Source organism: Quercus lobata, chromosome 12 (assembly GCF_001633185.2).
Source record: "Quercus lobata isolate SW786 chromosome 12, ValleyOak3.0 Primary Assembly, whole genome shotgun sequence".
NCBI lineage: Eukaryota > Viridiplantae > Streptophyta > Magnoliopsida > Fagales > Fagaceae > Quercus > Quercus lobata.
Window position 1 is genome coordinate 25,331,102 of NC_044915.1, and position 26,242 is coordinate 25,357,343.

At 33.6% G+C, this 26,242-nt stretch overlaps 3 protein-coding genes across 3 annotated transcripts; 1 reads left to right on the top strand and 2 right to left on the bottom strand.

Annotated features, from left to right (window-relative positions):
* The first annotated feature begins 944 nt into the window (after positions 1-944).
* On the top strand, positions 945-1,444 carry LOC115972571. The gene has a single exon (XM_031092897.1). It carries the CDS (start codon positions 1,163-1,165, stop codon positions 1,361-1,363), a length of 201 nt encoding a protein of 66 aa, XP_030948757.1. The 5' UTR covers positions 945-1,162; the 3' UTR covers positions 1,364-1,444.
* Positions 1,445-4,058: 2,614 nt separating this feature from the next.
* On the bottom strand, positions 4,059-6,490 carry LOC115972006 (putative peptidyl-tRNA hydrolase PTRHD1). Its single transcript, XM_031092142.1, has 2 exons — positions 6,107-6,490; positions 4,059-4,365 (listed from the first exon to the last, which is right to left on the bottom strand). Exons 1-2 carry the CDS (start codon positions 6,455-6,457, stop codon positions 4,183-4,185), a joined length of 534 nt encoding a protein of 177 aa, XP_030948002.1. The 5' UTR covers positions 6,458-6,490; the 3' UTR covers positions 4,059-4,182.
* A 12,126-nt stretch (positions 6,491-18,616) lies between these two features.
* LOC115969880 lies at positions 18,617-20,105 on the bottom strand. The gene is made up of 2 exons (XM_031089514.1): positions 19,444-20,105; positions 18,617-19,127 (listed from the first exon to the last, which is right to left on the bottom strand). The coding sequence occupies exons 1-2, from the start codon at positions 19,788-19,790 to the stop codon at positions 18,686-18,688; spliced, it is 789 nt and encodes a 262-aa protein (XP_030945374.1). The 5' UTR covers positions 19,791-20,105; the 3' UTR covers positions 18,617-18,685.
* Between the last annotated feature and the right edge of the window lie 6,137 nt (positions 20,106-26,242).

Here is a 26,242-nt window from a genome sequence, read left to right on the forward strand (position 1 = left end):
GGTAATAAACTATAATAGGAAAGTTTTGATATTACTTTTATGAGAAATATAGAAAGCTGTCAACAACATTTATTATTTTATTATTCTCCAAATAAAATATTTCAAAAAAAAAAAAAAAAAACTCATAAACCAATGCCCAATGCCTTATAGCATTGGTTAACATTTCTTTAAAATATATGTACTACAAAAAAAAAATTGGACAATTTAATTCTCTTGAACTCCTGTGATAGATCAATTTATTTATTGTCAACAGTCCTAAGGAAAATGGTAAATAGTGACTTTTAAAGCTCCTTTTGTTTTTAACAATCAAGATTTTTTTTTTTTTTTTTTAATAGAAAGATCAAAAATTTGTTGAGAGAGATTTTTTAGGGAAAACAATGCATTCTTCATTGTTTGGCTGAAAGTCTGAAACAATGCGTTCTACTGAGAATACACGTGTTACTTATCAATTAAAAAATGACAAGTTAGAAGAGGTCCTAAATGCATTGATTTAGAAACTTTTAATATATAAAACAAAAAAAACAAAAAAACAAAAAAACCGATTTTTTTTACTACTTTATATATCATAAAAATGATATTAAATTTTTAAAAAAATGCTATGTCCACTACAAATTCTAAGTAATGGGTTGTTATTAATTGTTATGGGCAGGTAAAAAATTAATTAAGTTGTAGATTTAAATTTGAACTAATAAAAACTTATCACTTATAATTTGTTATGAAAATGTTACGAAAATATTATATATGCATCATTTCTTTTTTTTAAATGGTCAATGCAAATACGCTAACTGCCCATTAAAAAAAATAAAAATAAAAAATAAAAAATAAAAATAAAAACTCATGTAAAGCACGTGTTACATACCTCACCAGCCCGCCAGGCCCAGTATGACTTCTAAGAATTCTTCAAAGATAAAAAAAAGAGCGTGAATTAGGGGTAGGCTAGAACTTAGAACTTCAGACAGAAAGTTCTAGAAACGCGGTTCATACGCAGAGACAGAGTAGAGTCCCCAGACCCAGCTAAATTCTTCTAGACTCCAAAACCCATAACTTTATTCAATCGCATCTCTCTCTCTCTCTCTCTCTCTCTCTATATATATATATATATATATCTACAACACCAACATCAACTCCAAACAGCAATCAAACAAGTCTCGATTTGAAGAAGATGTGTCTGGTGTTTGTGTGCGATAAAGATGAGAGGGTTGTGGCGAGACAACCAGCACCAGGGGCGTGTCCGTACTGTGGAGGAATGATACAAGCCATCGATGTTGAGTCACAGTGGAGGCTCTGTTTTCTACCTCTCTATTTCAATACCAAGCGCAAGTATTCCTGCACCGTCTGTGCCAGACGTTTGGTGGTTCAGTAACATACAGAAGATAAAATACTATAGTCTTTTAACTTCTTCTTCTTTTTTTAATTAATGATCGAGATGTTAAAAAAAGGGTGACTGAATTTTATTTATTTTTTTATATATAAATAAAAGTGTGAATTTATTAATTTTATTGGTTGTGTCATGAGATCTTTATCTCGTTACTGTTTTCATTATTTTGTTTTGATGATTCTATTGGTTCAGATATTGGTTCAGATATGACACATTTGTGGGTTCAACGTAAATTTTTATCTTTGAAATTTTGGAATACAATCTGTACTCAAAAACGTGGTATAGAAGAGTATTCAAAAGTTTGTTTAGTTCTTAATTTTTATTAGGTAGACTAACGAATGAAAGCCGAAGATACATGAAGCATATGTCGATTGTCGAACATTTGGGAAGTGGTCTTGGGTAGTTGAGGCTTTTGGTCAAGGCCTAAAGATATGAGCTACTGGTCAACTAGGCTATGAAAGTGCATTGGGAACCTTTGCAGCCAATTTTAGATTATTTAACCTTTATTTATTTTTATTTTGGGTTATGCTAACAAGTGCTCTTAGGATATTTATTAACAATCCATTTTAAGAAAGTTTTAACATCACTTTTATGGAAAATGAAAAAAACTATCAAAACATTAATTGTTTTTCTTTCTTTTTTCATAAAAATTTTCTTTAACTGGATTTTTAACCAGTACCCTTAGAGCACTCGTTAACATTTTCCTTCTATTTTTATTTTTATGAGTATTATTAAACCGTAATTTTAAGCAAGGATGTCTTTGGAAACTATAAGCATTTCTCGAGACATTTTTGAATGAATGACCCCTTATTTCATTGGTTATTCAAACTATCAAAGGGACTATCAACAGGATTGCGATTGCATTCGTGCGATTCAATCCCATCTCCGACCCACTTCTGAGCACCTTGGTCAATAGGTAGCTAACACGTTCTGTTTTCTTGGTCTCGACTATCCAAGATCTAAATCCAAATTACTTGGCATATATCTAATATATGATAAAGCTCTCTATTCAGAATTTGCACAATTATACAGCTAACACTTCTCTAGCGGACCCTGTGTGAGTCCTTAATTTGGGCCCCCAATGTTCATAAATTATATACGTACTATTAAAAACAGAAAAGAAAAAAATGGTCTCTCTTTAATTCGTGAGATAAATCAGTTTATTGTTCTGGACAAGGCTTCTCATCCTTCCTAAAAGAGTTTCTTGGGACTCAATGTGTATGCTTAAGGAAATTAAAGAGTGGACTAAAGTTGTTATAAGACATATATGAAACTTGTTTGCTTGAATAGGTACTTCTTAAGGTACTAGGTAGTAGTATATGTTAAGCTTTATTGATTAGAATTTTTTTTTAATATAAAAATAATAATATATAATGATAATTACACAAGCATTCAAAGGGTCTTGAACCCATGACCACATCCTCCGCCGTACTCTTACAAGAAGACCTTGGTATCATTTGAGCTAGATCTTATTGGCTGCACACAATATACAGCTTTTATAAGAGCTTTTACATTGTTAAATTCAATAGCATTCCCTTCTCAAATGTTTATGTTACTTGGTATCATTTTATCTTTCTATAGACCAAATTAACTTACTTTGCAGGAACAACTGATATTACTTGCCTAAGATCAGGATTTCCACCTCATCATATAATTGTTGAAGTTTTCTTAGAACTTCCTTGGAGGCCACCAAAATGGCAATGAAATTTTTTACACAATTTGTCCTACTGTCCAATGGCTATGAATGGAAAGATTGTGTAACCTCATAGAGATTGGACGAAAAAATAACTTAAACAAGCAGAAAATGGTGACCATGACTGGAAGATGGTGTCTAGTAGGAAAGGAAGGGTAGCGTCTCCTCCCCCAACTATTGAATTATTCACCACCAAAAAAGTAAAAATAAGTGGACTGATGTATATGAGTTGAGGGCTACAAGCAGCATAATATTCCAAGCGTTATCTACAGGAGAGAGGAAGGGGGGTGGATGCTCAACAACCTCCTAAGGAGGGTGTTCTGAGTAATTAGAGGAGGGATCTTGAAGACGCAGCATATCAATATGTTTGAGATTCTTTCTACATCTATTCCGACTGATTGTGAAGAGGCAAGTCAATTGGATAATATTGGGGACTTCTACAAGCAAACAGAATGTTGAAGAAAATTTATTGCAAGAAGAGAGTGAAGGGAGGCATGACGATAAGTTTTGCCAACCAAAGACAATGAGCAAAAAGACTGATTCCCTTCAACTGGGGAGACCTAGACAAATAACTACTAAATTTCCCTCTAGTGCAAATAACACAAAGGAGGACAAAGTCCAGGATCCTCCATGGATGGTTAGCTTTTCAGTTGTGAATTGTGAGAGCCTTTAGTATTATTATTATTGGTAAGTTCGCACACACCCAGTGGGTTTTGAACTCAAGAACTCACACTCCGCCTCTCTTAAAAGAGGTGCCATTCAATGAGGCATGTGATCTTTTCTTTGGCTAAGCTGCTTGTATTTCTTTTGTGGTACTCTTAAGTAATATCCTAGGGCGGGTATCAGTGTTCTTTAGGGTTTAGAGAACCCTAAAAGTGTATTAATCTACCCAATACATAGCAAGGAGGCTGTTAATCAGACTGCAAGATTTGCTTCAATTCTAACACCAACTCTTCAATATTAAGGATAAGGTATTAGTGATTCTCATTTTTATAAAAAAAAAAAGGTTAAGGTATTAGAAATTCAAAATCATATCTCACCAACTCAATTAAAAATTCAAGGGATTCCTAAGCCCTAACCAACCAAAATAAATTTGAAATTAACCGTTACATCACTTACATAGTTTCAACTTCTTGAAAAATGATGATACTATAGATTTGGGGAAGGGCTTTGTAGCAAGGCAAGTTGGAATGTTTTCAGGCTGTTCTACCCACAGTTTATGAGTGATGCCACCAGCTGTGAGTTTTTCTGACAAATTCAAGATTTGAGGCTCACCCTTCACCTCAAGAGTAACCTACATATTCCAAAAAGAAAACATTCCAAACACTGTCATTCTAATCACTTTTAGCATTTAACAGATTGACCAACTTAGAAAGTAAAAGTAAGAAATATGACTGCAACAGTGAATTACAAGTAGGTTTATTGAAGGCATCATTTCTAATCACTTTTAGCATTTAACAGATTAACCAACTTTAGCCAGTATAACTAAGAAAAAATCACTGCAACTGTGATTTACAAGTAGGTTTATTGAAGGCAATTATCTGGTGGATAGGAAAATTTCAATAAATTGCAGGACTTGGTTATGATTTGCAACCCTTACATTCCATGACATACCAACACCATATTAGAGCAGATATTGAGATCAGCATTGATCAGGACATGAGTCCGATTGATACTAACTTTATGTCAATGATATGGAACACATTCTAGTAGTAAAAATTGGAAGGTATGTTTATTAGTACAATGAAAAACATGAACACACCCTTTTAAATAAGTGTCTGACACCATGGCAATAAAGATACGGCAGTAGTTTTATCCATAAACATGCAAGATATGAGAGAATCACCATCTAAAATTGCACATTTCATTGAAATTGTTATTTTCTTTCACAACCACAGTGTGACTTTCCATTTTTTTTCCTTAATTCACAACACCGGTAAACAAGTCACCAATCTGCTCAAAAGGCAAAGACTAAAGCCTGCAAAATGTTTCTTTTCAAACTCCAAACCAACAAGACTCGATCCTAGTCTAAGTCATCCAAACATAAATATTATTACTACCCAAATCAACCACCAAACTAATAGAGACATTAAGGGTGTGTTTGGATACCGCCTATTTTGCTGAAGCTGAAAACTTATTGTTGAAAGTACTGTAGATAAAAATAAAAGTTAATTGAAATAGTACAGCAAGGCCATGAATAGTACCAAAATTAATTGAAATAGTACAGCAGGACCATGAATAGTACCAAAAAGTATATTAACAGTAACATAGGATCCACCAAATTTTCAGCAAAACACAAAATATTTTCTTCAAAATGCAATCCAAACACACGCTAATGGTCTGTTTGGATGGAGGGGAGAAAAAGGGGGAGTAGAGGAGAGTATAATAGAATTTGCTAAAAATAAACTAATTTTGTATTAAATCTACCCTACTCTACTCTACTCTCCCTTCTTCTCTCTCAATCCAAACGTACCATAAGACTCATTCCTAGTCAAAGCCTCATCTCCCAAGTCCATTATCCTACTCCAGGTTCACGGTACTATAACCTACTTGTAATGCAAGCAACATAATCTTAATCCTATTTATAACAACCTTACTTGTAATGCAAGAAAAGTAATCCTAAGGTTAGTCTAATGTTAGACTAAAGTTTAATTTAATACACGCATACCCTAAAATGTGTCATCATAACAAACATCTTCATCATAATAAAAATGTAACTACTAAGTGCTTTCCGCTAAAGTAGGTTGCCAGGTCAAAGCACATTAAGTGTCTATTTGAGATGCCATTATAATCTAGCCTTTTGCTTATTTTTCCTAATATTTGCGTGTTTTACTAAAATAACCTATAACTTTTAACTCAGTAAAAAGTTTTCACGAAAAAGGTAGATAAATTGTTACCAAATTGACACTAGATCCGTTGTGTGCTCTCTTTTTTCCCTCTCAAACTCAATACCAACAACAATTCTAAAATGATACGAGTTATGTCTAAAATTCTATCTTAGCTCAATTTACAGAAATAGGAGGAGGAGGATTCACCTTATGCATAGAATCGATATTTTGGGGACTACAATACTGTAGTGTGTGAGGATCGTCTTTGTGGGACCAAATGGCAGACACGGATGCATGGCATCCCTGTGTCACCACGCTCCCGAGCGGCCACGTGTCGATCAGGTCTCGACGGAGCACCACGTACTGAACCAGCACGTCTGAGTTGTCCTTCTCCACCTTCACGCTTTCGTCGTCGGTCCCGGCGGGTTGACTCATTGAGTTAAAGCCGATTCGACTCGGAGCCCTAAATCCAATCCCAGAGCTTGAGAAAGGAAAGCTTGAATTGGATTTGGACTTGATGGAGAGACTGAAACGAAATGGCGAGGCCAGAGATGCCATGATCAGGTTCAGCTCAGCTCAGCTATTGGGCTGGATTTGAATTTCAGAGAGTTTTTTTTCGACTTGTTTCTTTATGAATTTAAAATTGGGCCTCAGAAAAAATTAGTTTGGGCTTTCTCCTCTAAATGTCCACCATTGGACAATAAATTATGAGAGTACTTTTTTTTTTTTTTTAATTATCTATACTATTATTTAAAGAGTTTCTCCTGTTTAGAATCTTCAATTTTGATATTCAAAATACTCTCAAATTTACCAGTTTATATAACTTAAATAGTAGGGTTAGACATGTATAAAAAATAAATAAATAAACCACATTCAAACCCATGTTCAAATTTTTCTCAAAAAAAAAAAAAAAAAAACCTTCAAATCTATAACAAAAGTCTCAAATAACTACTTTGTTAAAAAAACTGAAAGTTAAAAACAAGTCCAAAAATTTTCAAATACCACATCCAAACCCAACCCACATTCAAATTCTTAGGAAAAAAAAAAAAAACCATGTTATCTTTGACAAGAGTTTTGGATAACTACTACTAAAATAACTTAAGGAAGTTTAGAGCTAGTCTTATGATACTTCTGGCCATATTAATAGTTCTAAATGTGTAATTATTGCGAGAAAAAAGTGTAAACCTCAAATTGAAATAAGTGAAAATTATGACACTAAAAAAAAAAAAAATCCTCAACGTATGCGCGTGTCATGAGACTAGTTTTTATAGTTAGGGTCCTTAGGGAGTGGATTTGAATAAAGTTGCATATGAACCAAGTTGATATGAATAATTTGAGCTCAACTAGAGAAAATATTTGTGTATATTCACTTGTTTAGACTCGATTATTAAACGAGTCAAGCTTACATATAATAATGTGTTTGTAAACAAACTCATAAACATGAAACTCAATATATGATATATTTTAACATATAGCATCACCTCCATGATAATTTATCTTTATAATACAGCCAAAACACCAATTAGCTAATTAGATTTGTGGTTTATGCTTGTCTAAAGATATACTTATTTAGACTTGAAATTAGATTTTATAAATTTGTAAATATGTTTATATGATATCATATTTAGACTTGATAATGTAAATATTTCATTTGTAGTAAAAATTTATAAATTTTTGAAAAGATCAAATAAGTTATGGGTCCCCTTTTTGATAGTTCCCAGGCTTGATGCTGATAAGGGATCTTGGGTCACTAGAAGGGATGTGTAGATATTGGTTGGACTTGGCTTGGCTCACCGCAACCCACTTGGGCCATTATATGAACCAATATGCGCACAAGACAAGTGAACTCCACAACATACACATATTGGTTGAGCAAATAATGAAGGAACAGCAAGTACACAATGCAAAGTAAACAATGGTGATCATGAATGCCTCAAAGAATGTTATATTTCATTTGATTAAGTCAAGTATTAGAATACATTAGGTTTCACTTTGTGAGGACATTCCACAAGGTCTAATAAGGCTTACAGATCACAGACTTGACTAATCCCCTTTGGGTTCTCAAGACTTGTGAGGTTTGAGTCCCTTTGAATCTGAGTGACTCTTTAGATATTTTGACACAAGACTTTCTCCAATGCCTCTATCCTCTTAATGAACTCAACCAGAAGGCTTAAGAAAACTTAAAACTCTCTTCTTGTATTTCTCTCTTGGTCACTTGTATGTCTAAATGAATGTCCCTCTTTTGCCTTCCTTGCTTTGTTCTTTTATACTACTCTTGGAGGACTTCAAAATTACTGTTCTCTCCATTTGTTCTTTTGGGTCCTAGAGCCAATTTCCTTTAACTGAAACATTGGTAGTTGATCATTTCCTTATTCCTTCTTATTTTGCTTTCTTGGGAACTCGTATCTAAAATTTCATCCACTAACTTTCTACTCATAGAAGCCCCTTTCTTGGGACAATCCCAGATTCTATTCTAAGGTCAATGTTCCATGATCTTCTTCCAATGCTTTAAAAGGACATTTCGAAAGTCCTGGTGCCTTGATGTTGACTTCTCTTGGTTTGGCATTTTTCAAAAACGGGATGGATTCCTTCTTGCTAATGGTGAACTTGAAAAAGCCTCTAACCATTCTTCCTCTTATTCCATGTCCTTTTCCTTGCCCGAGGTCCCTTGATTCCTTCACCGAATCTTGATCTTGAAACCCTCATTTGTCCCTATCACTTCTTTACTCACTGGGCTTTTTGAGCCTTCATGTCCCTTTTTATTTTATATAGGCCAAGCTTCCTCTTGTTAAGGCCCACGACCCTTCTTCTCTTCATGGGCTGGGTTCCTTTGTCACATTTTGGACCTCAACATAAGTTAATTGAGTAACTTGCAAACAAATTCAAGCTTGTCGACAAGAAAATGAATCAAACTTGAACACATAATCTTGTTTGGCGATAAGTATAAGTTTAAATCGTGTTCAAAATAAAATAAAATAAATAAACCTGAACTTTTAATACTTGACTTATCTCATTTACAAGCCTAGATTTAAATTATGGACATCTTCCTTTAAAACACCATAAAGTTATTGGCTACCATGAAAATACTAATACTAATTAGTTCTAAAATTTTAATCCATGTTGCGCATAATTCAAATTTCCACTATCAATAATAATAATAAAAAAGTCCCAAAAAAAAAAAAAAAACATAAACATCATTTAAAAGAGGGTTTGATATTTAAAGCACAATAACGTGAAAATCTCTTAGGATGTCATTGAAATCTAGCTACATTAGAGCATCCACATTGGTAGAGTCATAAATTTAGCAATATGGCTCCACAAAAAACTACTTTATCTATCTTAGAGCATTCACATCAGTGGATGCAAACTTTCCTTCTATTTTACACAAAAAAGCTATTTTTTCTATTCTACACACCCATTTTTACAAAACACCCACATCAGTTTATCTATTCTACACATTTATTCAATAAAATATTCATTTTTTTACAATTTTTTATTATTCTCTCCCTCACCGCCTCTCTCTCACAGACCCAATCCACCTCTCTCTCATTTTCTCATCAACCAAACAATAATTACAATCCTCCATTTCATAATAAAATAACCACAAAACATCCAAACAACATCCCCGATTTCTCACAAACCAAACAACTCAGATTTAAGACAAATTAAACAAAATTTTCTCAAATCCTCCCACCTACACCACCACCACCACACAAACCACCATGAACGACTATGACAAATTTCCCAACCAACCCATTCATCACCTCCTCCACAGGCCCACACCTGCACCACCACAATCTTAAGATTTTAGCTCTGACGAAGCACTCGTTCATCGCCTCATCGCTTCAGGGCCACGGAGACGTGGGTTCCGATGAAGCCAGCAGCGCCAGTGATGAGGACTGTGAGGCCAGTGACGAGGACGGTGAGGGTTGGAGCCAGAAGGAGACAAGAGAAGGAAACAGAAGCAAAGAGAAAAAATGAGAAAAAATGAGAAAAAAAAAATGAAAATAAAAAGGAGAGCAACCAGAGACAAGAGAGAGAAAAAATTAATAAAATAATAAATACAAGTGCTACAGTAACCGTGCATATATGCACAGTTACTGTAGCAATTATGCATAAATGCACAATTTTACACCCACTGGTGTGGGTGTTTTTTTGCTCAAAATGTGAAAAATGAGCAACTTTTTTTTTTATTTTACACAACTTTGCATCAATTGATACAATTGCTCTTACATTCTCACTTTACAAAACACCCAATATTAGTGGTTTTATTTAGCTTTCAACACAATAAAATAATATAAATAATACAATAAAATAATATATTCACTACAAAACAGTATGAACACATTAATAAAATAATATATTTCATATAAAGTAGTGTGAACACACGATTTAATATATATATATATATATATATTTTTTTTTTACCTATGAGCTACTATGCACAACCACTATTGGTTGTGCACAGTAGCTGTGGAGCCAAATTTTTTGACTTTGGCTCCACCAGTGTAGCTATAAATTCGTATTTGATGATGTTAATAGTAGCAATGTAGCTTTTTAGCACCACCAATACTAAGAGCATTCACATCCCAAAATTCTATCACATCCTATTTTACCATCTCAAAAAGGTACTTTATCAATTATACCATATCATTTTACAATACATCCAACATTCCAAAATTAAATTTTTTTTCCCATTTTATTTAAATATTCTATTTTATTCCTTTTATTTTTTATTATTTCTCTTTTTCTCTTCCTTTTCCTCTCTTTCTCCCTCAACCTCTAGCACTAGTTCAACACAGAGCCACACACACATAGACCCATAATACACCAATCAACCTATCCAAACCCATCACCACACACACAAACACAAACCATCAAACCATCAATAGAGCCACTCACACACAAACACAAACCATCAACAGAGTCACACACACACAAACCATTAAACCAATCGAAGCCAACAACAGCCACCACACCCACTACCTGAACCACGTCACCAAAGAAACCCACGCCAAAATAACCCACACCTCCAAAGAAACCCACCACCAATCCGCCACGATCTCCACCACAAACCCATTAGATTGAAGAGAGAGGATGAGAGTTTGGGGTTGGAAAGTCCCACCACACCACACCAAGTCGTGAGAGACCCATCAGACCACACCGGGTGAAATAGTGGCCAATGGCAGCCTGGGCTTAGGCGTCGCTGGGTGAGACGTAGCCTGGGCTTGGCGTTGCTGGGCGATAGTGGCCAACGGTAGCCTGAGGGAGAGCAAAGTGATAAGCCAAAAACATATTGACCCTTTATGATAAATTAATTGATTAATTAGTCAAGTTTATTAATTAATCAAATTAAAATGCAAAGCACGTGGTAGCACAAACAAATCACCAATTATCTAAAGTATGTAGCGGAAAATAAATTGACACAGTGATTTGTTTACGAATGGGAAAAACCTACATGGTAAAAACCTCACCGAGTGATTTTAAGGTCACCACTCTTGAGAATCCACTATTATCAAAACAAGCGGTTACAAATAAAGGAATCTCAGTACCTTATACCAACCTACAATTAAACCCTTACTCCAATACCCAATTACACTTGTTCTGTAGTGACAATCTCTCCTTTCAATGCACGGCTCCTAATACGTGACTAACCAATTGCGCGAATCTTAGTATGTGACTTGATCACCAACTTGAGAAGGATGTTAGCTGCAAAGTTCTTCAATTTATCACACGATGAAAATCATGAAGTTGCTTGGTCACAAAACCCTATAGTGTACAAACACAGCAACTTCTTCAAGAACTAGGGCAAATTAGATTTCCAATCACACTTTTCTTCACACTTGTGGAATTGTGCTCTTGTGCAACTTGTGTCACCTTTTACGGCCCTTAAAATAATTCTTATATATGTTTAGAGTTGTGAGAAAAAAAAGCCCAAACATACATTCACGTATTGGATGAAAATTAGAACTGAAAATCTGAACTTTATAAATCTCGACAAATACCCTATCTGTCGAGCAACTGTCGAGCCTCGGGCTGAAATAGCTCCTTAAGCCTCGATAGATACTAACTGTCGAGTTTTAATGAACAGCACTTCTTTACTTATTTCTTGGACATATTTTTATGGCTTAATCACTTGAACTTGAAACCTTATTTCTTGAATTATTAAACACATACTAGATCTACCCAATTACAAGTAAAGTGTGTTTTGTCAAAGGATTAGTCAATTACATAAAATTTTGACATATGTTCCTAACATTGAATCACATATGTTCTAACACAAAGGGAGAGGGAGAAATCTGAGAGAGAGACGTAGGAGACAGACCTGAGAGAGTGGGAGAGTCAAGGAGACAGAGTGGAGAGAGAAAAAGAATAAAATAATATTTTTGGTTTTACAATGGTGCGATAGTGCAGTTCTACCTTTAAAATTGCACTGTAGCACTATTGGAAATTGTTTTGCAATAGTTGGCTTCTACAAGTCTGGATGGAAGGGGTTTTTTGTGCTTAAATGGTAAAATAGACTAACATATGGCATATGGCATGCCAGGTGCGAATGCTCTAATGCTCTTATATTTGAGAAGTTAAGAAATACTCTATAACATGAAAATCTCATTCAAGACTATGAAATTCAAACCATTGGATGACTTAAATCCAATTCAATATCCAATTTACGAGCAAGATTTAGGTAAAGTACTTAGTTGTTGTTTCTAGGTTCCTATCTTAAAATTCTGTCATGTGGTTTTTTTCTCATGAAATAGAAGTATATTTTTTAATTAAGTCACCAAATAACAAAATCTTAAGAGAAAAACTTAAAAAAGAGCACCTAAAATATTGTACATAAGTTTTGTTCAAGAGTTATTCTATTAAATTGCAACACTACTATTAGAATAAGGAAAGGATAACAAAGGGAACAGCTCACCTCTCGTTTGGAAGTCTCCCATTTTCTCCCTTTTTAAAACTGATGAGCGACACATGGCAAAGACACAATCCAAGGGTTACAAAGAGAGCACGTTAAATACAACTTTTGTCTTTCTTAAGAAGTCTGACCCTCTTTCTCTCTCTTCCCAACAAGCCTCACTCTTCTTCTTTGCCTCTCTTCTTATTCTCCATCACCACTGCCATATGAGCATCAAAGGCACCAAAATTAAAGCTTACTAGAGAAAACAGGGCAAAACAAGCCCCATACTTTTGGATCCTCATAATGCAGCTCGTTTAGCACTTGGGACTCTAACCATTGGTGTGGGATGCAAAACTTGCACGCTATGCACAATGGTAAACTAACCAAAGGCGATCCAACTTTGCTTTGAAGCACTCTAAACTCTAAAGGGTCTTATGGTGAGAACATTTTATGGGGTAGTGGAGATGGTTGGACGCCTTCTCAGGCTGTCACGATGTTAGGCTAAAAATAACATAGCTTGGGTTTCAGAGCATCAATGGTACAAAAGATCTTTTTAATACAAATATACCCACTGGCAATGTTACCACAAAACCGGTCATAACATTAACATCTAATTGAAAAACAATTCAAAAGATTTTACAAAATCAAAAATTTCCACAACCTGAAAGGAAATGAGAAATACAGTTTGATTAGAGAAAATAAATTTTTTTTTTAAGAAAAAAAAAAAAAAACCCGAAATGGACAAGATGCGTGTCTGTGCGAGTGGTGTACTTAGCTGCAACCCCATTGGCTTCCGTCCAAGTGAAGGTGGAGTTAAGGCCAACAATGGTGAACTGCACACCTACCTTCCTCGCACTATATAGCTTGCTTTGCTTCCCATAAATCCGCTAAGATATTTTGCTCTTTTTAATTTCCTGATCCATTGTCCTGTTTTGCCCCTTCTTCTCTAGCAAGCTTTAATTTCAGTGCTCCTGATGCTCATGTAGCGATGGTGATGGAGAGGAAGAGAGAGGCTTGTTAGGGAGAGATAAAGAGGGGTTAGTCAGACTTTAGAGCATCCACAGCAGTGAAGCTAAAATTTAGCTTTTTAGCTCCACCAAAAGCTATTTTATCTATTTTACCTATACACATGCTACAGTAGTGGATCTATTTTAGTTTTCAACACAATAAAATAATATAAACATCACAATAAAATAATATATCCCCTACAATAAAATAATATATCTACTACAATAAACAACAATCACAACCACCCGCAACCGCTACCGCTGCCACTACCACCGCCACCATTGACTCTTCCACCGCCACCGCAATCACTACCGCTACCACTACTGCCGCCACCAACTCTTCCACCGCTGCCGACTCTTCCGCCACCGCCACATGATAAAATAATATATTATCTACAATAAACAACAATCACAACCACTACCACCACCGCCACCACCACTGCAACCGCCACCACCACCATCAAAAAAATTATTTTTTTCTCACCAATATTAGATAGTAATAACCTATCACTTAAAATTTATTGCAAAAATATTGTGGTAACATTTCTTTATTTTATTTTTCCCATTATCTTATTTGGTTTCATCCCAATACACGTTTCTTTTTTCTTTTTCTTTTTCTTTTTTTCCTTTTTACTCTTTGTTTTTCTCCTCCACACACGTATACTCCTCTTTATCTTCACTCTATCTTCACTTGCATTTTTGTTTTTCTACTTCAGCTTTGTCTTTCTTTCTCTTTCACTTTATCTTCACTGCCGCCCCCACAACAGCCACATCGAAAAACACTGTAAACAAAATACCCCTGAAAATTTCATCAATTGCACCAAAATGCCCACAGATCGGAAAACACAAGCCCACTACCACAAACACAAACACAAGCCCACTGCCCACAACAGATCGAAAAACACTAACACAAACCCACATCGGCATTGGGCATCAGATAGCAGAGAGAGGGTAGAGCTCGGAGGTTCGGCCTTTGAGGTGGAGATCTAGAGAGAGAAAATGCAAGATAGAGACCCACGTCGGTGCTAAGCATGAGATAGCAAAGAGAGAGGGGGTGGAGTTGTGGAGAACGCAAAGAGTGGTCAGCACTGGGCTGGGGCTTCAATCAGCGCTGGGCAGGGGCTTGGTCGGCGGCAACGGGCAAAAACGAAGTGTGAGGACTGAGTAGAGAGGAGCAACGGGCAGAAATGGAAAAGAGGAGAGAAAAAAATAAAAGAAAAAAATATGATTCAGTGTGAACGCAACATAAAATAGTTTTTTTTTTTTTTTTTTTTTTTTTTTTTTTTTTTTACCTTTGAGCTATAGTGCACATCTAAAGATAGATGTGCACTGTAGCTAAGAAGCTAAAATTTTTAGGTTTAACTCCACTATTGCAACCTTTTTTTTTTGTGTTTTGGTGTAGCTAAAATAGCTATTTAGCCACACTGCTGCAAATGCTCTATGAGTTAGGAGATTAGGAGAGACAAAAGTTATATTTGAGGTGCTCTCTTTGTAACCCTTGGATTGGGTCTTTGCCACGTCCAATGTGTCACTCAGCAATTTTAAAACGGGAGAAAATAGGAGACTTCCAAACTAGAGGTGAGCCGTTCCCGATAACAAAATGGTGCATATTTTCTTTGTTTAGTACAATGATAAAGTTAATGGTAGTGACGGTTGCGGTTGACACACTTCACTTCCCAACCATACTTGTTAACCACATACAAAAGAAAATAGACATGCAATGACGTTGTTCTCAGAAGATCTGCACGGTCTCTCACAAGATATACCTGGGAATATGCCACACTTGCCTTTAACTATCATTACCATTTCCTAGGATGAACAAAGACACTTGCAGTGTCACCGCTTTTTTTTTATCTGAATTAAAAAATATTGTCTCCTATGTGGACTTATTGACCCCATATTACATATTAACAATATACAGAACTACATATTACACCAAGGTCTTATTAAGATTATCGCTCGAATTACTCACCAAATAAAACAAAATAATACAAAGAATCCTATTATCAAGTCACAGTCCGCCAGCGGTGGTGTATAATCACTGCTTGCACCTTTACTCGATGTTTCTTGTTACGTTGTCAGTTCAGTTGTGTGACGCATCTCTACCGCATCGTAATGACAATGAACAATTCCTAGTTCTTGTCATTGCCACCAAAAAGATTGAAGGCTACGACTTGTTGCTTCCAAGCCATATATATACCCGATGTTACGTATATTTAGTTATTTACGTAGTTATTTACCATATTGGATGGAATTGCTGTTAAATACAGGCTGAGTTCTACATCATAAGTTGTTGTGAAAGATATGAATAAAGGTCTGAGATTGACTAGAATTTGCACTTCGTGTCCGTCCATTTTTGGGTATTTTTTTCAATAGAGGTGGCAAAAATTTTCCTATCTCACCTGATCTATCTTGTCTTGCGTGCATGTGTTTTTTAACTTAATATCTTTATTAAGATGAAATCAAATTTAGCTACAAGGAGGGATAACACATTTTATTTACATTGTTTAACTAGCTTGTAACACCCTTCCTGCATAAAACATATTTAAAAATAACCAAAATTTAAAAAAAAAAAAAATGTATGAATTCCTACTTAAATTTAATAATTTAAAACTATTTATATTCGCTTTTTAAAAACCTGTGTCAAAATATCAACTTTAGAATAATCAATCATTCTTGATAGCTAAGGTCCATTTGGGATCTATTTATTTTGCTAAAACTGAAAACTTTTTATTAAAACTGTAAAAAAAAAAAAAAAAAGTTATCTGAAATAATACTGTGAGACTCATGAATAGTACTAAAAAGTACAGTAGAACCCAAAAATAGTAGCAAAAATAAACTGAATAGTAAAATATATTGACAAAAATAATCTTTACCAAACGGACAATGAAGAAAAAAAATGAGGATATTTTGTTGACCTACTTAATTATATACTTATTAGTGTTTACTTCCCAACATATCTTTTGTTATGAAACTTAATAGTGTTCATTATATTTTTCAAAAACATTATTAAAATTTACTCAAAAGGCCCATGCTTCGACAAGAAAACTTTTTTAAACTAAGTTTATGCTTGAGTCAATGATAATTAAAATTTGGTTAAAAAAATTAGATTAATCTTAAAGGATTAGGATCCTCTCTTATACTGTAACTCCACCATAAACTTTTGAATATCTTTCCATCTATTTTGAAAAGTGTAAATTGGAATATATCATGTCATTAACAATTTAAATAAGGGTCATGCTAACGAATGCCCTTAGGACACTGGTTAATAATCCATTTTAGGAAAGTTTTAACATCACTTTTATGGAAAATGAAAAAAATTGTCAAAATATTAATTTTTTTTTTCTTTTTCTATAAAAACTTTTTTTAATTGAATTTTTAACGAGTGCCCTAAGGCACTCGTTAGCATTTCCCTTTAAATAAATATCAAAATAGATATAGTAAATATTTACTTAAATATTAATGACGTTTTTTTTTTTTTTGCTGAATTAAATATTAATGATGTTGTAAAATATTATTTTTGTGGATACATATTGAGTATATACCATGTTACTTTAAACAATAGTGCTTGTACTTTGTTGTTTAAAATAATCCATAAATTTAAATTCGAAACACTTTCCAACGTTTTTTTCCCCCTCATATGCCTACAAAAGGAACATGCATTATCAAAATAATTGTAAAATTTACATTTTTATATGCATTATCCATCAATTACTAATAAGCAGCATTTATCAACTTTTGAACTTGTCTCCCTGTTGAACCAAAGATTAAGAGGAGACGATTTGTGGTTCATAAACCTAAGGCCAATCCAGCAATATTGATGCTATAATAAATGAACTGTATTGTTTATAATTACTTTCTGACCTAAAAAAAGATAATAAAAAAAAAAATTATAGAAAACCATTAAACATCAAACCCAAACCCAAATTTAAACTTGACTATTAAATAAGTTATTATAAATATTATTATATATACATGTATAAAAATACATATATATAAATGCGATATTAAATTATGTAATTATATAAACTTGATATTAAATAATGTAATTTCATAAATTAATTTGTGCAATATCTAATTTACAGGTTGATAAACAAAATCATGTATCTAGTCACCTCAAATAACCTATAAGATTGTTAACAAGCTCAATCTTGTTTGACAAAAAAAATAAAATACAATGAAGCAAAGCTTGAACAAACTCAAGCCAGTTTTACAAGAAAATGAATAAACTCAAACCTAACTTGTTTTAGCTTAGCTAACACTTATGTACTTGTAATACTTGACTAGTTTACAACTTTTAATTGCTCAACACTTACAATGCAAAAATCATGACTCCATCTAAATTTAAATTTAACTGACTGCAAAGACAAGTTTTGACAGTTTTGTTCAAACTCCCAAGTTTAGCTATACAAAATAGAAAATTCTTGCCTTGGTCTAAAAATAGGAAAAGAGAGAATTTTTTTTCTTTTTCTTTTTTTCTCTGGATAAATAAGAGAGAATTCTTAGTCTTTAATCTTTAATCTTTTTTTTTTTTTTTGACAGCCTTTAATCTTTAATCTTTATACATAAGGACATTCCAACAACAAATATCTAGTCGCACACTCTAGAAAGAAAAAAAATAATAATAACAATAATAATTATAATGCCACGTCACAAGATCATGTATATCCATAAGATCATGTATATCTAAATGCATACCATAAATAAAAGTAAAAAAAAATCTAAAAGTTTCCACAAATTAAAAAGAAGGATAATATTATTTAGTCATTTTTTATGGTTTTTGAGCGGTCATAGAAACAGCTAAAAAAATTATTAAAAAAAAAAAAAAAAAAAAAAAAAAAAAAAAAAAAAAAAAAAAAAAAGAGAGACCTTAGCTAATGCCTAATCATCATCCTGTTCATCATGTTCTTGCAGATCTGAGAGAGAAAAACAACTCCTTGACTTGAAACTCAAGAGCCTCCTATCATGCAATTTACTTGGTATTCTCTCTTGATGTTTTCGATCTTCTTGTGCTTTTTTCTCCGATGATGATGATGAAGAAGAAGGTGAGGAAGAAGATGAAGATGATGGGTATTCTTGTCGCTCTTGATGATGTTCATCATCTTCATCTTCGTTTAGAGCCAATAGAGGCATGGATTTAGGGTTAAAGGAGCTGTAAAAGGAAGATCTCTTTGTGTTCCACTTGGAAGCAATCAAAACCCTCCTCCTCTTGTTAAATGGGTTCTCTTGTTTCTCCAAATCCTTCACTGTACCTACCACTTCCACTTCTGAGAGATTAGCAAATGACTTTGATTTCCCAGTAAAGTGATTCGATAATCCCCTCCTGTACATGTACCAAATACCAAACCCATATCACAACTTGTTCAAAAAAAATCATGAACTTTTTCATAAAGACACAATTTTTTCATATAATAATAATTCACATAGTAAATCAAAACAGATATTTCCATTTGTGAAATTGCAACAAAAGCAGAAAGAAATATTAACTGCTTTTTTTGTTACCCAACTATCAAACAGAAAATTAACGAAAAACACAAACTTGAAGATCAACAAAATCACAAACTAAGTAATTTCTCTCTCTCTCACACACACACACACAAAAAAAAAAAAAAAAAAAAGCAAAATTTTCAAATAATTACTTGATGGGAAGAGTGTCTTCCAAAGAAGACAAAGAACCAAGTCCACGCTTGAAATTGCTCTGGACTTCCTTGGACGAAACGTCATCGTTTTCATCATCATCATCTTCTTCGCTATCGTCCGGGGCTCCGATCGAAGACGAACTCTCACACGATTCCTCATCTTCTTCTTCCTCCTCCGGAGCCTTCACGGGTTCACGGATCTCAAACGCCGACCCGACTTCGTTTCGGATCGCGGAATCCACATCACCGATCGCAGCCGACGAAACGACAACAGCGTACTTTGTCGTTGTCGGCGGCGGAGACACCTCGATGCTAAACGTTGGACCACCTAGTAGAACCTCCATCATCAACCACACAAACAAATAAACAGACAGTCTTATCGAAGTTGCTGTTTTGGACCTTTTTACAGATTTACCCTCCTCTCCTCACCCTTGTCCTCTTCGTCTTCTTCTCCTTTTGGGTTTCCAGATTATAGGGTTGCTTCTCATCAATTACAAGAAAGACTCAGGGTGGATAGGGTGCGTAGGATAAGGAGGGAGTGGGTGTAGGTTAATAAGAGTTCTACAGACAACAAGGATAAGGATTAGGTTTTTCAATTTTCAACATAGGAGAACAAGAGGAAAGAGAAATAGGGTTGGAGCTAATAATAGTTGTAAAATTTTAACACATGAATTTATATATATATATATATATATATATAAATATATATAAAAATAATAATAATATTAGAAAGAGATAAGAGAGAAGAGAGACAAAGATGTGTAATCCTATTAATATGCAAAAAGGAAAAAGCTAACGTCCGCCGGCATCGAAATAGGTACCAAAGTTCTTTGACACGTTCGGGATTACGTGGCAAAGAAAATGACCAGAGAAAATATGAATCTACAAAACCTATCCTGTTTCCTTTTGTTGGATCAGATCAAAAGCTTTGGGGACGACTTTTATTACTACAAAACTGGTCCCCAAGCTTTTACAAACTTGTACATGTAATATCCATATGTCTCCATGTCCTGTTGCTTCAATTACCTACTATTTTTCTTTTAGGTGGTTTATTAGTGGTACGATAATAAAGTCTTTAATATGATCCATTGTACATGTATATCCATATGTCTCCATGTCCTGTTACTTCAATTATCTACTATTTTTCTTTGAGGTGGTTTATAGTCTTTAATATGATCCATCCTATTTTTATGTTTTTATTTTTAAAGAGAGTTTCAACTTATGACGTCTATTTCTGATATTAAATTTTTATTATCAAATCAAGACATCAATCGGTTTTTTGTGCAGACGAGGATTGAACCACAGGTTTTTTATTCAACTATTAAAAACTTTACCAGTTGAGATAACTAGAACTCATATATTTTTATGTTTTGGGAGTTTTTAGTTTGGGTGGTGGCAAGTTTTACTATTACTATTATGTGGACCGTCTCATGCCATTTGTGACAAGTTTTAAGTGGATAAAGAGCAATAATTACATAAATGTAAATTTTCAGTACCATTTTTTGTGTTTAACGATATGTTTCATCAACTACAACTTATCCAATATTTGTTTGACTTTCATTATAAAACAACCAAAGTTTAAAATGGAAAATGAAAAGTCAAACATATAGCAATATGTTATTAGTAGAATATAAAGTGAAAAAAAAAATAATAATAATAATAATAATAATAATAATAATAGTAGAGAGGACTTATATTTGTGACTACACCAACTAATAGAGTTAAATTATGTGTAGAAGTTATGGTATGTGGCTATGTGTGGTGTATCTCTATTTATATGGAAATATTATGCTAATCAAGGCATTTTTAGAGGTTTATCGTGATTAAAGTGAAGTCAACTTGTATGTAGCATTAATTGTACACATATCATATTTGGTTAGAGATGTACGATATCTTTATTGGCGTGGAAAAATTACCCAAATAAATGAGTTTCTATAGATACTTTTTAGTAGAAACGTGGAATTTAAACTCTATACGTATCTATTGAAAACCATTTGACAATAGTCCGCTATTGGAGACATCCAAGATTTTCATAGAGACATGTTATTCAAATAGACACGTCTTTATTGAAACCGTCTACATTTAAAAAACTCTCACTCCCAACTATCAATTTATAATTTTATATACATTAAAAAAAAAAATCCATAATATCCTCCCATCCATTCAAGGAAGGTACTTCATGACCAACAATCTTCTTTATTCGATCACTTTGCGACCCTTGCATGGCATGACTCAACCCATCCATTGTGCTAGTAAGTCTCGCAATGATGCTCCAAGAGATATCATTCAAATCCACGAGGATATCATTGGAGTGGCTGGTTGAATGGTAAAGCGATTTTGCATACTCAAAGTTGGAGTTTGTATTGGATATATTGTGAAATTTGGCATTTGTGGGGATTGTGTTCAAGATTTTAGGGTTGAGCGTGTTATCTCAATTTATATTTCATTTTCATATAATAATCCTTTTGTTAAATTAATAATTAATTTGGTCGTTCAATTGTTAGAATTTAGTTTCCTAACTTTTAAAAATCATCAGGATCCATTTGAAGGATATCTAATGGTTCTAGCACTTCTTGTGATGCTCCGGCAATCTACTTCCCCCTTCCACTCCACCTTATTTAGATGAGATTAATTTGAGTCATCCTTGAGTCTTTTGTCCGGTTTAGTTATAATAGGATTAATAGTTGGGATTAACTTGGTTTTTAGATTTCTACACTCTTTATAATAAACTTTTAATGTGTTCTTAATTTGTTTCGTGCCATTAGTTTTAGGGGAAGGAATTGCTCCAAATTAAGTTGGAGCAACTCCTGTAAAAATGCACACATGTCAATGTCTCAAATAGACACCTGTCCAGGCTTATATTTAAATGAAAACTTCATTCTCAAGATTAAATTTTTCACCAAATGACCACTCATGCAAGCTCCAAGGGCATATAAAGCATGAGTGGGAGGGTTACTTAGGCGATGTGGGACAAAAGTGTAAAGCCAAAAATGGTGAAGATCCTGGACTCCCACCCCTTCGTGACAAATCCATGAGGGCTTGGCTTCCCAAAGCGGACAAACACTGCTTAATGGTGGGGCAAGTACCCACATTAGGTAATAAGCCAAATTTTGAAACGAATTATTAGAAAAACTTGAGTTGATGATTGGACCCTTTGTTTAAGGGTTAGCACTAGGATGTTTTTTCTTATTGGGTGATAGATAGGCGAGTTTGTGTTGCGTTGAGGTTATTAAGGTTATTCAAATACATAGTTTTTCTCTAATTTGATCAATTTAATAATTTTGTCAAGACCCCGTAACCTTAATACAATTGTTTATTAAATGAATTGACATGGCATAACCTATAAAATGGACAATCTAGGAAAAATAGAGTGAAAAGGATTTTTTTTTTTTTTTTTTTTTGGTAAAAGAATTAGAAACTTTAAAATCTCAGTGAATAATTTAACAATAAAACCATTAAAATTTGTATAATATATGATCATCTTTCTTTTGAGAAATGGAAATTTATTGATTACAATTTTATTTATTGTAACTAAGAATGCATATGAATTTCCTCAAAAAAAAAAAAAAGAATAAGAACATATATATTATCACATTATTTGTTTGTATGTTTGCAGTGACATTATTTATAAAATTTTATCATGGCGTTATATATGTAAATAAATTTTTATTTGAAGTATAAGATAAAGTTATTTCAAATAAAATTTCCCTTTAGCATAATCATGAACAATCCAACATCGTATCATTATATTTTGGGTAAATTAATTTTTAAACCTTAAAGTTTTGAGCATTTTTCATTTAAATCTTAATTATTATAAAAAACATTTCTATTAAACTTTTTATCACATCCTTTTTATTAACAATGTTAAACATCACATATCCAACTAGTTTAAATGACAATTATTTCAAACTTTGAAGTTTAAATAAAGACTATTTGAAACTATAAGGTTTAATGAAATATTTTTAAAACCTTCAAGGTTCAAATGAAATAATTAGAAAGTTTAAAATTTAAACGAAATGTATTCAATGCTCTAAGATTTAAAAAAGTAATTTACCCTTCTTCTTTTTTGTACTTTTTTTGTTTTTTTGTTTTTTGGGATAACTTTTTATTTGTACCTTTGGTTTTATCCCTTCGAATAAGACAACAAGTGTCTTGCAACTAAAATATAGCATGAGGAGAAAACTTAAGAGACAAGTCTAATCAAACTATAATGTCTCAAATCGATCCATTACTCCCAATAAAATCGATAAGGTATTCAAGCAAGTTGCATTGTAGTAGTTTTAAATCTACAAAATGATCAAGGTCGTGTCGCCAAATTAGCTATAGGTTGGTTGGTTGAGAGCAAAGATAGTGATTGCATAATTAGGTTTTGGTTTGGAATATTGACCATAGAGAGAAAAGCATAAAAGCAAAGCTACAAAAATCCATTGCGTAGATAAAGTTGTACTCAATTTAGTTGTGGACATTTTTTCTTTTCTTCTTTTTTATTTTTCGATAAACATTATAGGTTGCCACTTGCCAATATAAATATGGTCAAAAAAGATCGATATAACTAAAATCTTATCGAATCTTGAATGGATCAGCTCGCCTTCTAGTCGATCAGTCTTTGTCAAATACCAAATTTTTTGATAGGGCACCAAAAAAAAAACTATAAAGAATGAAGAAATACACAGCCGAGTGGGGTCATCACACAAAGAACAGTACGGCTCGAATATTTCATGTGGATGATCCAGCTTGTTATATCCAAACATTGTTAATTATTCTATGATTATAGCCAGTTGCACTTGCACACATATGAACAGAGAGAGAGAGATAGGGTTTTTAGCTTTTTATTTAAGGCTAGGCTGTTAAATATTTTAACCATGGTGTTGTAGACTTTGACATATTGGCGGACAGAAATTCTAACCTAAACTTGTTAAATGTATATAATAAAAAGTAAACAATTCTAAAAGATGCTCACTGGAAGAAATGGGGTCACCGACCGATTAATGTTATCTTCGACTTAGCAATTTGACTGACCTGCCTTATCTCTTTAGATAAAACTATTTAATGATAATAGTATATGGTTGGTGAAGAATTACTGATATTTCTAACCGAAGTATCTAAAGTTTAAATCCTTTGATCCCAAAGAATATAACATAATCTTTGATGCCAAGAAAAAAAAATGGTCAACATAATCAACTCTCATTTTTATCATAATTACTATTGTCAACATCAAATTAGATGATCTTTCATTCTTGATTACGGTTGTGAATTCCAGAGAGAATGGGAAAATGGGAAAGTTGGTGTTAGTGTTGAGCAAGTGATGCAATGTGTGTATTCAGCAAAAAAAAAAAAGTGATGCAATGTGTGACATGACATATCTTGTTGGGTTTTATTTATGTGTGTGCCCTAAGACATACATTAATAAATCATTTTTAAAAACCCTTTTTATGGAAATATAAAAAAATAACTAAAAGCTTTTTCAATTTTTCATAAAAATTTTACTAAAATGGGTGAGTAATGATTAGGCGAAAACACCATTTTAGTCCCTATATTTTATGGTTACAGTCAATTTGGTCCTTACATTTTAGTAGCAGTCAATTTGGTCCCTGTTATTTTCAACTTATAGTCAATTTACTCCCTACTGTTAACTCACTAACGGAAGTGACAAATGGTCTGCCTTGTTGGCGCACGTATGGCTAACATAATAATATAAAATCAACTGATTAAATATTATAAAAACCACATCAGCATTTTTAAAAGAATCCTCAATTTCTTTTATTTTCTTTAGAATTCTTGCACTTTCTTATTTTCCAAACATAATATACCCAACAACACCCAACACCCAGCAACACCACGAGATGAAATCAAATCCCAATGCCGAGTGTTTAGCCAAAAACAAAATTGGATTTTCACAAAGACTAATCATCAAGCAATTTGAATGCAATTGCAAGCCTTAATATATTCCTAATACAAACACAATACCTCTGCTATGGATTCAGCTACGCTTAAGCCAGCCAATTCCTAAACATCATAAACAAAATTAAATTGAAAATGTGAAAACGACAAAAAGGCAAAGAAGAATTGGGTTATGAATGAGTGAGTGATTAAGCTTGACCATAAGTTGATCAATGCTAAACCTGAGAGGACCCATGAGGATCTCATCGATCTCGACGGCTTCTCGTTGTGTGAGATAAGATATAGAGTCTAGGTTTTGAACTTGAACCGCTTTGTCTGCCATTGTTTCACTGGGCTTTGTACAAAATGCACGAATTGAGAGACTCGGAATTGGAGTGAGAAATGCCTAGACAGAAAGAAAGAAATAGAGTAAGAAATCCCAATAACGAGTGTTTATAGAATTAAACTTAATTTTAAATTCATTCTAGATTGCTTATTTAGTGCTGATGTCGGTATTGGGATTTGATTTTGATATCGCTCTAAATCAGTAAGGTGGATGATCTGGCTTCAATGGGCTACTGAAATGGTGGAACTCCCTTCTCTGCGAGACTAACTTCTTCATCGGAGAGGGTTTGGCCGGTATTCTCCGGTCTCCTCTTTGACTGTTTGTTTCTTGTAGGCCTTCCACCACTTCAGTAGCCCACCAAAGCCAGATCATCCACCTTACTGATTCGGAGCGATATCAGATTTCATATTGTGGTGTTGCTGGGTGTTGGGTGTTGTTGGGTATATTGTGTTTGGAAAATAAGAAAGTGCAAGAATTCTTAAGAAAATAAAAGAAAGTGAGGATTCTTTCAAAATTTCATTTTTTTTTTCTTTTAATTAATCTTTCCAGAATTTTTTTTGTTTGACATGGATT